This window comes from Callorhinus ursinus, unplaced genomic scaffold, assembly GCF_003265705.2.
Source record: "Callorhinus ursinus isolate GAN/ISIS: 27379988/994484 unplaced genomic scaffold, GSC_fseal_2.0 scaffold28, whole genome shotgun sequence".
Taxonomy (NCBI): Eukaryota; Metazoa; Chordata; class Mammalia; order Carnivora; family Otariidae; genus Callorhinus; species Callorhinus ursinus.
Window position 1 is genome coordinate 8,804,308 of NW_027397090.1, and position 15,258 is coordinate 8,819,565.

The window sequence follows — 15,258 nt, forward strand, 5'->3', positions numbered from 1 at the left end:
AAATTGAAACCCTAGATTTGTTAAAAAATATTCACAATCTAAAAATGTTTACACACGTTGTACCTTGGCTTCCTGAGACGGCTTAAACCTTTTTCACTGTGTTCATTGTTGCTGCTATTAGACTGTAATTCCCTTGCAGGCAGGCAAAGAACTAAATTTTATATGCTTTTGACCAGGGACAGACCAGCAAAGGCACACTGAACAGACTTGTTTTTCAGTAAGTGTGAAAACCAGAATGACTCTTAATCAGGTTGAAAGTGTAAAACCAATTCTTACTTAAAATAACATACACCAAAAGAATATGAAAATAGGCATTTATTACCAACAAAGTAGCATTTCCCACAGAGAATTTTTTCCCCAGTTACACACACACACACACACACACACACACACACACACACACTATAGCAGGACAAAATTACATTTTTCACATACTAAAGATTCATATGCCAAAGAAAATAAGCACTTGTCCAAAAAATCAGAAAGCAGCAAAAAAATCTTACTTTGAACACTAAAAATCTGTGAATAGAGACTCTCCTTAGGCAAATCAGTGAAGATTTTCTCATTAAAAATACCTGTCACCTTCAGGTTTTAAATATTTTATTAATCAAATCAGACTTTCACTTGGCGTTTTTACAATTTGTATGTAATTAGAAATCAACTTCTGCAGAAAATATATGAAGTTTTAAGTGGCTGAGAATATAATGTGTTAGACTTATTAGTATGTTAAAATGATACATAATTTTTCCTTTACAGCTCAAAACCCAATGTAAAACTAAGTATTAACTTTGTCCAGTAGAGAAATATAAAATGCTTACAAACAAGGTATGGAGTAATTACTGCCATATGTAAACTGAAATGTACTTGACCATTTTTTTTCCCCCAAACACGCCTCATCTTCAAGCGCCTTTTTCACACTGATAATCATTTTGCAGAAATAAGATGACCAGCACTAACTCAGACAATAAACAAATGACAGTAAGCACATATTAAAGATATTTTGGTGGAAAACAAAGTATTAAACAACAGAAACATTTGGTAACAACATCCACTTACTAATAGGTTACCAAGTTTTTCAATGTTTTACATGAGTTGTTACATAGTAAAAATGTTATTTTAAAATATTTTCATAATACATGCAATAGGCTAAGAGGAGAAAGCTCTTTTAAAATTTTTTTCAAGAAAAAATTACCTTTTTAAAGAGAAAATGTCCAAGTGAGAGGGTAAAGACTTACAGTTCATTATTTTTTGACCTAATAAGAATATAAATTTCCATGGCTATTTATGAATCTACAAAACCCAAATTAAGTGCAACTCTTCAATTTATTCATGCTGTCAAGTAAAAAAAAAAAAAAAAATTTTGTCATTTCTGGCACAGATCCAATTTGCTGTTCAGAGACATGTTCTTGGATTAGTCCACTATCTCACAAGCTTTATTTTTTAGAAGAATAGAATTTGTTTTGGCACTGTTAATTAGTGTAACTTAGAGATAAATGATTCTCTCATCTAATTCTTTCCTGCTCAGTTTAAACTAGATTTTTAAGACAATGGGACAGGAGCAACACTGTAAGGAAGGACCTGAAAGATTAGGTTCTAGAAACATGTTTTAAAACACATCAGTGCTTCCCTCATTCTTGACATAACACTGAGAAATTTCAAATATAAATTGTAGAAACCAGTATATGAAATCTTAAGAAAAAAATCTTACTAAAAATAATTATAAAAATGCTTTTAGAAATTGAAGATGTAAAATACAATTGACTTTAAATTAAAACAAAACAAAACCCACACACACTTTACAGGGTTATTCCTTAAAAACCCTTATTACTTGATTTTTTTGTCAATCTTTTGGTTGCACGTTGTATCATCTAGTGTCCATCTTGTGGCATTTCAAAGACGTTCTGCTACCATTTTCAAAGCCCAGTATGTTTTTCCCTAGAGATACCAATACAATTACAACGTCAAGTTTCGTAAATTTTTTTAAAGGCCCATAAAATTCCATTTCCTAGTGGAGATAAGGTAATCCTTTTTAATAGGAAGGAATGAATAGATTTGTCATAAATTATTATACACTAGACATTTCCATATCAATTCTTTAAAAATTAAATATGACTTGAGATGTAGAGTCCTCTTCAGACTCAAAGTAATTAAAGTTCCTCTGGAATTAAAGCTCAGGATTATCAGGTCAACCACACTTCCTGTGATGGGTAGCCCCTCCCCCTGTACCTGTGATGTGAAACAGTAAATACTTTTTACCACGGGAACCCAATGACTCATGGTCAGTGGGCCGAGGACTTAAGTTCAACAGAAACTGAAGACTTAATTTCTATCAGATGAGGTTCCACAGAAAGAAGTTACTACGGTGTCCATTCATCAACCCATTTGTATAGAACAGCAGGTTTCTAAAAATGACCCATCTCTTAGTCTTAATGAATCTCCTTTTATTCAGGTGAGCCATACTTATAAACAGGATTTAACCAAAAAAACTCGAAAGTTCTCGCCCTTTACTTTTACTGAGAAGGTTGAGTGAACGTGATACGGCGCCGCCGCCTTTGGAAAGCCTTTAAATTCCATCTGTTAGGTTCCAACATATGAGGACCATTGTAGACAAACAATACAGTCATCTTTTCTGAATAAGGAAGATTTTGCAGGAGCTGTAAGTGTGAAAAGAAACGGTCCTATGATGCCATACATTAAGAAGCACAATTTGCCAAACTTATATGTGTCAAGTCAAATGTTTCTAATATTAATGAAACACTTAGGAAGTTGGCAATTCAACAGGTACACCCCGCCAGACTGTGATCCTTACTTGAATTACCACAGATGACACCTGGCCTAAAGAATCCTCAACGGAGGCCTGGTCAGCATTCCCAGGCTAAATAAGATCCTACAACTGCCCAGGTTGACCTTGGAAGCATGTCCCTTCAGAACTGTCCTAGGCTCCATACTTGAACTCATTTATCCACAAATAGTTCACAAGCACAACTGGAATGGTCTGTGAAAGATCGGTAGCCTGCAAAGTGTGTGCCAGAGGGGTGGGCTTATAGGCCAGGGTGTTTAGTAAGTAAGAGTATTAACAGGTCTGGCTCTTCCAGAGAGTATCTGCTGGGCAAAGAAGACCGATGATAATATTCAATAGAAATGCACATTGAAGATGGGCACTCCAGTGAAATTTTTCATGGCTACTTAGTTGCAAAAGAAAATCCAGTAATATCCATAAACACATCTTTGAGTATATTGGTCCTACAAATTAGCCACAGCATAAGACGTAACAAAAGAACATTTCCTGCTGTAATGGTTCTAGCTCTAGAATGGAAAATTCTTTGTAAGGATAATTCTGTTTTTATCCATGTTAATTTGAGGAGAGGAGAGGTCAGGGTAACTTAAGATTTCCCCTGCGCCCGGGCAGTGGGACCAGATGGTCTTTTTGGGGAAATGAGGAGCGCCAGAACTTGAGGGTTCGTATTCTCCTGCCTCTTTTAAAAAGTACTAAAAGAGGAACTTCCCTAGATGAAGAGTAAGTGCCAAAAGAGGGGAGGAAATCTTGGTTCTAGAACATAATTCTATGCCTCTTACATTTCTTCTTCCAATAATAAAGTTTCTGATGAAGTATGTCACTGGAACTTGTCCCCTTTATGTAAGTATTACTATAATCTTTTTAGTTCCTTTTTTGGGAGTGTTACTGCTCCGCGATGAGGCCACAGGGAACTTCTGAGTACATGAGCACTTTTCGGTGACTTACTACCTACCTTTGGTGTAATAAAGAAGTACTGAGATGTATTTTCTTTACAAGCGGTATTTACAACCATTTCAAACACTCTCCGTTCATTGATCGGGTCCATTCCCTAAACAATGACAGTAATAATGATTACATTTACATCGATTATAAGCTACAATAAAGCCCAAGTAAAAGAATAAGCACCACACCTGATTGATTTCATCCACGACTCTAAACGGACATCGATTAAGCTCCTGAAGCGCCATCAAGTACAACATGGTGGAAACACTTCTTTCACCACCGCTCTGATGGTGTGGGGTCAGCTCGTGCAGCTGTGTGCTGCTGCGGAACTTGACTCGGATGCGAATTCCGTATTTATCATAGTCTTCCTGTAAAACATTAAAACGTTGCTGACAGGTTACCGCTTTCTCCAGCAATTTCATACAACCATTTGAAAATAGACTGAATAAATCCATCAGAAGAGTAAAAAAGTTTAGTGGTAAGAGTTGTATCTGAAGAGATCTTTGAAGATCCCTAAAGGCTTAGAGAGAGCCACTAGTTCTTTGATACTTTGTTGTTTGAGTTTAATTGTAAGAAAGTTGATTAAAGTACCTGCTTTACAGAGTAATGGAGAGGATGAAACAGAACAAACATAGAAGGGCTTTGGCACAGTGCCTGGCATGTGGGCAGTATATCATAAATGACATTTGCTACTACCTGTAACAAGCCCAAAGACTGTAAGTGACATCACTGTGCCAGAATCTACCATCTTACCAGGACTGAAAAGTGAAATGATGCTGGCTACCCTTATGTCTCATATCAAGCAGGTGAAGGAGTCACGGGGCAAAGTTCCTAAAGCACTACCTTGCTTTCCAACTACATACGTAACAGACATGCGAAGTTGCATACAAGCTAAAGTACAAAGATGCTGAGCTGTGAAGGAAAAGGATCTTTTATTGTCTCCATTTCTGTCCTAAGAAAAAAACTAGGGCAATTTTTCAACATTCACAAAATTAGAACACTAAAATAAGCTCAGTATACTACCAACTAGTTTCAACTATGATCAACACAGGACCAATCCTGTTTCATCTCTAACTCTACCCTCTCCTCTTTTTCAATGACTTTAAAGCAAATCCCAGGTTCATCACTTTACACATTTCTGAATGGAAATTTTTCCTACCATTTGGCAGTGCGTTAACTTACAGCTCAAAGAATTAGTAACAAATTTCCAAATATTTTCATTCCTGTATACTCTTAAAATCTTGATTACAAAAGGAAACCACTGATACTATACTATATTTCAGTTGTTTGCCAGTGTCTTCGGGACTCTTCTAACATGGACAGTGGTAGATTTATAAAGCAAATCATTCATAGCTGAATAACCATTACCTATCTGGATATAAAGAGTTTTAATAGGCTTGTCTCAAATGTCACACACACACATACACACACACATACACATACACACAACGTGACCCTGCTGGACTCCCATAGGTGGTGTTTTCCTTCCTCTGAACAATTTTTTAGTAGGCGAAGTTTTCACAGGTAAAACTCTAGAATAAACAAAAATTTACACATACTTTTGGCATCTAATTAAAATTACTTGCCAGGAAACATTTGATTCAAATGCAATATTACCTCATTTTCTGTATGTAGATCAACTTCACCAGCACACTGCATAGAACTGAAAAAATTGCTGAATTTTTCATTAATTTTTTCTACGAGCTCTTTTAAAGGATTAAGCCACCTTTCTTTTACCTGCAAATAAATTCAATATAAAAGCACAATTTAAAAGAAGTATTACTATATTGATAGAAAATTGTCCATAAAATGAATTCAGTATCAATCTAGTCATGAGAACAGACACCGCATTTGTTTCTAGAAGCATGTCATTTCAGTTTGCATTATTCTACATCCCCATATGATAAAAGATAAGCATGTGACAAAAAGTTAAAGGTTAAATAATTACCTGTGAAATGTTTTCCTTGTATTTATCCAGTTCGACTTTCTTTATCTTTAGTTCCTCAGTTAATTGCTCTATTTCTTCTTCTCTTTTTGTGTATTCTTCAACCACCTGGCAGGAAATAATTATTTAAGACAAATCCACCAAAGGATAACATCACAGGAAATTTAGCATCAATTAAAACACTAACAGAAAATGCCAATGGTGTTGCATTGTTTGTATGCAATTAATTTATGTTCTTCTACTGAACGTGTTTTTTATCCTTGAAAAAATAGACACTGCAGTATTTCAGGTTAGCCCAATGATTCTTTTTATAAAAGGAAAGGCACAGAACAGTGTGTTCCTTAGGAAGAGTCTATTTAAAATTCTAATAGATTCAGAATCTGGCATTTAAAGCACATTGTTCCTGCTGTCTAGCTTATTATTACCGAGAGCTCTAGTACAGAGTGGGAGGCGAGTACTGGAGGGAAGTGTGTGCGCGTGCGCGGTGTGTGCGGGGAGGGGGGGTGGCGGGGCTTGAGGTAGACAATAGGGAAAGAAGCATACTGTCGGATTCAGTCCTGTGAAGCAAGAAGCTCTTGATCTTTCTTCAGTTAATAAAGCATCAATTTCATCCAATGTGTTTGGAAGATCCTGGAAAGCCTAAAGGAGAAAAAGATGGTCTATAATTACAAATAGTCCAGAAAAGCAGTTTCATTTGAACAGTTAAATGTTCTGCTAAGTATCTACTATGTGTTCAACAGCATGCTAGCATACAAGGCCTCAAAGGAATTAAACAGGGTTTTTTGCCTTCAAAAAGCTTACACTTAGTTAACACGGGAGAACATCTTAAGGCTGAGTATTGGTGTTGAGTATTAAAGTTAAGTAGTTCTATCCTACAGGGACATGGGGTTGACAGAGGGGAAATACCAGTTCATGCTAGAGGAGCTACAGGGAGTTAAGAGACGTGAGAGGTCCCACTTTCCCAGAAGCCTCTGGGCTTCCTTCAAGCAAGGAGCCAGGGAAAAGCAGGACAGAGAGGGAAGAGGAGCTTGGAAAAAAGAAAGTGCTGCATACCATGGGGGGTGAGGAGTTGTGTCCATTTGGAATGGTGGGTACTTGCTGAATTGGTAGAATGGGTCCAGAATATGTGGGGCATTGAAAGAGAGCAAGAAGTTAGAACTTTATACTGTACTTATGAAGAACGACAAAAGCATCTTAAGAATCCGATTACTTTGACAGCAGAATTCCGCTGCAGCACAGCTGACCTTCGAACGACACAGGGTGAGGGGGGCTGACCCCTGCTGTGCAGTCAAAAGTCCATGTGTAACTTTCGACTTCCCAAAAACACAGCCACCAAGAGCCTGCTGCGGCTGGAAGCCTTCCCGAGAACGTCAGCAGCGAGGTGACGCGTATTCTGTAATGGTACGTATTTCATATACTGTACTCTTATGGTAAGCTAGAGAGTACATTTATAGTACTGTGTTTACTGAAAAAGAAATTCACATACAAGTGGCCCCGTGCAGTTCAAACCCGTGTGGTTCAAGGGTCAGCTGTACTACCTTCTGAGTCCCGGTCATTGAGACAAGTCAGACGCTTTCTTATCTGGGAAGAAAGCAGTACACTGATTTGCCGGCATAACCTGCAAAGTTCATACGATAGGGGATACAGAATCAATCTCGACACCCTGAAAAAGATCCTGAAATACGACATGAATCTAGTATTTTAATCTTATGTCTTGTGTCTGCTCAGAAAGCAGTTCAACTCGTACAGGCTTTCAGACAGTAAGTGACTTGTCCGCCGAGCTCTCACCCGGGGCCGAACACGTGCCCAGCATCCTCACTGGACTCCCGCAGGGGCACCTGCCGCTGTAGACGGTCAAGGAGAGATCTTCTCGTCCCCCACCCGCCCCACCACTTGGAGGAAATCTATTTCTCCTTCAACCTTCTTCGTCTCAGTCAAGGGCAGAACCCAGGGGCTGGTTCTCTCTCTCGCCCTTGCCCTCACATCTGTCAGCCAGCCCCGCCGACTGTCCTGAAGAGACCCCCGTACCGGTAAACTCGCCGCTCCAGGCCCCCCCCGGCCCAGGCCCCCCCCTCTGGCCTGCTCCAAAGCAATCGCCGTCGTCTCCTTGCTTTCACGCTCGTGTCCCTACCGGCTTCTCCACCTGGCAGTCAGCGTGTTCCTCCCCACGCTCCGGGCGGGCCCATCACTCCTCTTGACAATCCTCCAGTGGGCTCTGTCTCCACATCCAGCCCACACTCCTTCCATGAGACCCTCCGTGCCCTGACTGCCACTGTCCTTCATGCCTGGATGACCTTGTTGGAGCCGGACGGAGACTCATGTGGCATACGCCACACGGACTTCTGCCTCGGGGGCTTTGTATGGAGCTGCTTGCTCTGCCTGGACAACTTTTCCCTCAAACTCTCACTTGACTAATTTCTTTTCTCCATTCAGGAATCCTCTACGATAGTATCTTTTCAAAGGAGGCTACCCTGACATGATCCTCTTACTTTTATTTTCCTTCTTAGCACCTCTTGACAGCTGACATTGTCTCTCTGCTCTTTAATTCGTTTATCTGCCCCACCCTCCAGACTAGAATAGAAACTTCAGTGGAGAAATCTCTGTCTTGTTCAATGCCTGATCGATTGGTAACATTCATAATACATGAATGATCTTCTAACATGTTTCTTTCAAAAACCATATAACTTATCAAGGGTAGAATCATACTATTCTCTGAAAAGAAAAAAAATAGTACAGATATTGTACTAATATTTAGTTCTATGATAATCCCATGTAATCTGGAGAAGTGCTAACATATTTTTAGAAACAGCCACTCTACTTGTCTTATAAATGTTCCTACTAAATCCCTACTATGTACCTAAATAGAACCCCTCTCTAGGGTGTCTGATGTAACAGAGTAAAGTCTTTGAGGATTTGAAAGTTATAATCCAAACTTTTTTTTCCAGACATATCAACAGCTATTGAAAGAGAGTAGACATTAACTACTGAAATAGGGAAATAGACATTTCATTATCTATTGAAATTAAGATAAAATACTTTATCTAAAAATTCACTTTCTATTTTCTATTTTATTTTGACATTATTCTGAGAGTTGGTATGTTAGGCAAGGTATGATCCCTTCTTGTCAGATAACAGAGTCACAGGGCCACAAAATTAACGGCGGAATGTGGAATACAAAGCAGACTCTCCTTTTACTAACTGAACACTATGTCAGCACAGAAAATAGAAAGGAAAGAAGGAAAGCCTCTTTTCTCCTTTTCTTGCCAACAGATGGTAGCCCTAAAGATTCAGGTCTCACTGAGCCTTAATAAACACCCTCATTTCCAGGAAAGCATTTTCATTTTACCTTTTTCTAAAAAATACCATTTCTATTTACCATTTCTTTTATACCAATTACCAATGCTAGGTTTCCATAAAAAACTACACCCTATCTCCTGACCCTACCTCTTAAAGGTAGCCTGGGGGAAAAAGCCTTTTAATGGAAGAATGGATATTCTGGAACTGGTAACTGTGTAAGGGGATGCTCGTGCTTTAATAACTTCAGGACTAAGCCAAGACTGACGGATGCCTAAGTTTGAATATAGTAAAGAAAATCCATTAAGCACAATTACTTTACATACATACTCAGTTTAAAAATGGGAATATCCTGTATTTCTTGCAGCACTTTTGTTTCTCATGGCCCATTCCAATGCCTAACACACTTGAAGCTGACAAAGAACGTAGGCAGCATGTGACCTTGCAGCCTTATATACTTGGTATACTTACTGTCTGGTATTCTTGAGGAACCGTCTGCTCTGCACCCAGGTTACATACTTGCCTAGCTCTCTTCATCAGCTCCTTACATTTCTGCAATAATCTCTGTCGACTTTCATCCAGCTCAATGAAGTGTTGCTATTGCAAGATAAAGAATTTTTGACAATTTGTAGGTTACCATTTTGTCAGAGGACTACTTTATCAAAAGACCACATTACAGGTGTACTTTGGGGACACTGTGGATTCAGTCCCAGAGCACCTCAATAAAGTGACCATCACAACAAAGCAAGTCAGATCAATGTCTTAGTTTCCTACTGTGTAAAAGTTACGCTTAGTGTACTGGAGTCTAGTAAGTGTGCAATGGCAGTATGTCTAAAAAACAATGTATATACTTAAAAAAAAATACTTTATTGCTAAAAAATGCTAACTACCACCATGTGAGCTTTCAGCAAAGCCACTCATTGATCACAGGTGACCATAACAGATTTAACGAAACATTTTATCTTGAGTGTACTAAAGTGGAGAGCAATAGAACGAGGTATACCTGTATATCAAACGACTGGATTTCAAGAAGCAAATCATCTAAGAGTCATACCTCAAAAATCATGACAAATATTAAATTTGAACTTAAACTTTAAAATATATCAGCATACCATATGACATTAATCCTTAAGGGCTCTGAAATTTATCTCTTTTTAAAGATTTATTTACTTGAGACAGACAGAATGCACACACACACACGGAGAGGGAGAAGCAGGCTCCCCACTGAGCAAGGAGCCCGATGCGGGGCTCAATCCTAGGACCCTGGGATCATGATCTGAGCTGAAGGCAGACGCTTAACCAACTGAGCCACCCAGGTGCCCCTTGAGCTCTGAAATTTAAATCTGCTTTGTTCTGAAACAGTTCAACTCAGCTATATATAATTATACTCTAACACAATTTGAAATACACAATACGTAGGCTTCCTATCTGAAAACTCAGCACTTGAATGTAAAGAGAACCTTTAAATAGTGTTTGGTAGTTGTCCAAGTATCTTTCATATAGTTATCATTTATTCATGGACCCATTCATTCCTTCACCAGATAATTACTGAGAATCCATTAAATGTCAGTATTTTATTATGCACTGAACATAGGTGAAAAAGGAGAAAGACACACAAAATTATTATCATTAAAGAAACAGCTCTACTATTTATTGAAAGCTTATGTGCTGTGTGCTTCACACACGATTCCCTTATTTCTCACAATACTGTACAGTGATATTATTCTCCTTTTTGCACATTAAAAAAAGAAAGCATCTTGTCCGAGCTCACACACTTAGTTACAGGCTGTCAGGATTCACATCCACACCTGCTTCTAGAACTCCTGCTCTTTTCATTATAGCACCACGCCCCTCGGAGAGGTCTGGACAGGACAGGAAGGAAGGCCAGAGTGGTCACAGAAGCTCTGACAGGGGAACGGTCTTCACCAACAAGTAAGAATAGCAGAATGTGTTCTCTGGACAGCTGATTACAAGCCCCCCCCCAAACCATAATTCTTACTGAGTTTTTTCTGCTCAGGGTAAGGAGCAGAAAGAAAAGTAGCAAACCATAATCTAAGATAATGTAAGTCAGACTAGTGAAAAAAGGCTTTATTAATAATTCTGCTTAGAGTCTAGCCTTTAACAGTTAATGGACAACAGAAACTTTTTATCTGTGGGAGACCTAAGGGGAGAAAAAGGCAAATTTACAAACTATGCCCCATCAACATTTCAGAAAGGACTACTCTGTGGGTACATATTCTCAAAGAATTAATAATAAGTATCATCTTTTCTCGGAAATTCTGAGAAAGTTCATTGGTCCTGAAAGGTGCATATTGACATTGAACAAGGAAAAGCTTCTCTAAGAGGGCCCTCTAGTGGAACAAATCGGAATTGTTTACAGAATTTCTTACTAAATATAGTTACACCTAAAATGAACTTTTACTAAAACACTAGTTGTAAATAAAAACACTACTTCCTCAATTTTCCTTTAATACAAATATAAGCCTCAAAATTTCATGCCAATTTAATGGATTTCTAATTCAAATGTTAACTGCAAGTTTTAGTACATATCATACAGAATATATATTCTAGAAATAAGAAAAGTAATTTTTTAATATCAACTTGAAATTTTAATGTCAAATCTGAAATTTAAAAAGGTAAGGGTCTTGACTTCTTACTATACCAGATGACGAATTCTAATCGTAAGCAATTAAGTAATGGCAATAATACTGTTTACTTGTTAGGTGACCCCACCTCTCCCCAAATCTATCTTCCTTAAATAAAAGTCTCCTGAAATTGTGTTGCAGGATAGAGGTGAGCAGGTAGCCAGAGAAGAGAACATTAGATGAAAGCAAGGAACTTCTAAATTCAGTGGGAGGATAAACACATTAAACAATTTCTAATTCTTATAATAAATCTGATGCAAACCTATACTTAAGGAAACCCTGGTCTCACGCTAGGCAGTGCACTAAGCATCTTGATCTATATTAAATGGAATTATCACAGTACCCCTGCAGGGCAGATAGGTATTTTATTTAATACCTCTGACCGAAGATAAGAAACATGGAGTGGGGTTAGGAAAGCAGTGCACGGCTTAAAAGAACAAAAAAACAAAAACCTCAACCAACTAACAGGTCTCTCTCTCTGTATCCACCTTCGTAAGTAGACTTACATGCAGTCGGCTTACTAACTTGTCCTGAAGATACTCCAGACACAATTCACAAAGCAACGCTCACAACCACACCTGCCTTTCTCTGAGGACATCTTATAGACCTGGAACCCTGCCACCCTCTTGGCCTTCCGACGGTCTGAAGACGTATCAAACCCCATGGTGGTTAGTCATCCCTGAAGTTCCCTCATGGATACGACCCCTACTGAAACATGTCAATCTTCTTTTGTGAACTTGTTTTCATGGTCAGTGTCGAGGACAAAATGGGAAGTGGCAGTAATGGTTCCTTAGTGCAACAAGCCATGTGTTCCAAAGGGAAGAGTAGGAAAACAAAGCAGTATTTTCTCCTTGTTTTAAAGGGCATAGGACAGCCAGAAGAATAGCAAGAGCACCTGTGGGTAAAGGACAGCAAACAGCAGAGAAGAGTTAGTCAAAGAGAAAGCAGACAATGATAGATGTAGTCTCTACGTTCTTTCCCTCAATATTCACTATTTCAAAAGCGTGGTTAGGGACTGCAGTCAGTCAGCAACCAACACCGATTGAGTACACAGGGCAGGAAAGAAAAGCACCTTCCAAAAGAGATGTAGAAAATAATTTTCATATCAACTCGTGAAAAAGAGAAACAGAATGGTGCGAAATACTGCCGAGGAGATGCACAGTACAGGTGGGTGGTATCAAGTAAGAGCAGGAGGGGAAAGCCTGTCCAGGGCTGTGCGCCCCCAGGTCTGTGTGTGGTCAAGAGGCTGCGAACGGAGTGCCTATTGCCAGGTACCAAATCTAAAGACACAAGCAGCCAACCAGAGATTATTTCTCTGGACAGTGTAAGGTGGCTGTCTTTATAAAAAATGAGTGGCTCAAAATCTGAAACCAAACCCTCCCCCCAAGAAGCTTTGCTATTCTCTAGAGTAGTCCACTCTGCTCAGAATATTACGATTCCTGCGGCTCCTCACAAAATGGATCACAGGAGAAAAACTGCGCTGACACTAAATCTTAGTACCTCCCTGTGAACAAAGGCTGCTGAAGAGCAGCTCCATGTGGAGAGTGGGCTGAAGTTGGGAGAAGATTTACCCCAAAGCCATCATGATCTCATGATCCTTGTGTAAACATGACACCAACCTCTAGTTTTCTTAAGCTCATTCATGCTTAATTCAAAAATTAAACTGCACGCACAAGGATCCAATACTGCACTGTGTGCCTGGACTCACTCCATACAGTACTGGCACAATGGGTCACTTTCTGAACTGCCACTTCCTGTAGTGAGCAGCCAGGCCCACAGGCTCACTCCATGACAAAACTGTAGCATGGGCTCTAGGATTACCTACCAACAGAACACACGATGGGCAGAGGCCTTCACTCACACCCCACGGAATAAACACAGAGGAGGCTCTGTTTGGGTGGCTAGCTCCATACCCAGCCCCCCCACACACCCCCACCCCACATTTGGGTACTACCTTTGGTTTCTTTTTGCCGGACCCCTTCACCATGTTCAGAATGACAGTAAGCACTCCTGTTCCCTTCCTCTTCTTTTTTCTGTTTTGGACGGGAGGGCTGAGGGAAGGACTCTCTCATCTTCCAAGCCTCTGGCTTTTGCTCTAAGTGCACTAACCAATCCTAGCATATCAAACCTGACCTTCAGCTCCTTTTGGCCAGCCATGTCTGTGCTTCCCCACTACTCTAAGATGCTTATCAGCCAGCAAAATCACGTTTCTTCCAATTTTTCCTAGCCATACATTTTTTTGAGGAAGCGGAGTTTGAAGAGGCTGACTTCAGAATAATGTTCCCACTCCTCTGTGCAGTCTTCAATTTCCTAAAACCCATCAGGGCCATTTCCACTAAAAGATACTACTACAGTTCACTCTTAAGCAACAGGAATGTTTCTGAAAAGTTAGATGTAACGTACAAACCCTGCCAGAGCCTAGCTGACTCTGGGAAGGGAGAAGAATGGATGACCAAGGTACAAGGGGATTTCACACAGGATAAGCTTTAAAAATCTGCAACAAACATGGCAAAGTGTTACATCTGTTAGGGAGAAGGGACATAAGGAAGTTCTATTACTCCTCCTACTCTGGTGTATCTTTAAAATTTCATACTTGGAAATATTGGAAAAAAGACTTTAGCGAAACAAATGATAAACTAAGTTTTTAAACATGTTTTCAGCTTTGAAGTGTAACTGGTGAATAAGCCGCATGTCAAGTATACAAATTGGTGGGTTCTGACAACCTATACAACAGTGAAACCATCACCCCCAATGTAACAAACCTATTTATCCCTTTCAACACTTTGTACCTTTCCGTGATCTACCACACTGTGTCCCCCCCGCTGCAGGCAACCGCTGATTGATTACTGTCACAGGGCATTGTACATTCTGTAGAATTTCATATAAATGGCATCAGATTTTTTTTGGTCTGGCTTCTTTCACCCAGCATAATTATGATCCCTCATGTTGTGTGTCTCAGTAATTCATTCCTTTTTACGGCCCAGTAATGCCCTGTTGTGTGGATATCCCATAATTTGTGTCTTCACCGCTGCTGGACATTTGTTTCCAGTTTTAAACTATGACAAAACTAGCACACATCCCTGTACCAGTCTTTCATGGACATACGCTTTCCTTTCTTTCAGGTAAATACTAGGAGAGGAATGGCTGGATCCTATGGCAGGCATTTAAGAATCTCTCCAGTGGTTTCCCAAAGTGGTTATGTACTCGAAATCTACCCATACGGATGTGAGTTCCAGCTCTCTACATCCCAACACTTCCGTACAAAGTCCGTCATGCCAGCAGGTCTATGGTAGTAGCTCATTATAATTCACACTTCCCTACTAAAGTTCAGCATCTTTTCATGTGCTTATCTGCTGTCTGTATATTTCTTTACTGAAGATCATATTAAAGTCTTTTGCCCATTTTCTGACTGGGCTGTTTGTCATCTTTGTATTGATAGTTGTACAAGAGTTCTTTTTAGAGTATCCTTCAGGGTCAGCAGACTTTCTATACAGGGCCAGTAGGTTAAGTATTTTAGCTGTTGAGGGCCCCATACAGAATGTCATGTATTTTTTTTTTTTAATCCTTTGAAAATGCAAATACTATTAGCTTGCAGGGACTTAATATAAGCAGACGTTAGGCTCGATATGGCCCCC

The 15,258-nt window shown here is 39.5% G+C and overlaps 1 protein-coding gene across 1 annotated transcript in view; it reads right to left on the reverse strand.

The window, feature by feature from the left end:
• Positions 1–2,424: 2,424 nt before the first annotated feature.
• The window catches only part of SMC5 (structural maintenance of chromosomes 5), a 108,009-nt gene continuing 95,175 nt past the window's right edge, over positions 2,425–15,258 (reverse strand). Inside the window, exons 14-21 of the mRNA XM_073878263.1 lie at positions 9,450–9,575; positions 6,738–6,782; positions 6,228–6,323; positions 5,688–5,792; positions 5,357–5,476; positions 3,928–4,107; positions 3,750–3,845; positions 2,425–2,654 (exon numbers count right to left, since the gene is read on the reverse strand). Coding sequence (XP_073734364.1) covers positions 2,511–2,654; positions 3,750–3,845; positions 3,928–4,107; positions 5,357–5,476; positions 5,688–5,792; positions 6,228–6,323; positions 6,738–6,782; positions 9,450–9,575 — 912 coding nt within the window. The 3' untranslated portion in view covers positions 2,425–2,510. The remainder of the gene's footprint in view (positions 2,655–3,749; positions 3,846–3,927; positions 4,108–5,356; positions 5,477–5,687; positions 5,793–6,227; positions 6,324–6,737; positions 6,783–9,449; positions 9,576–15,258) is intronic.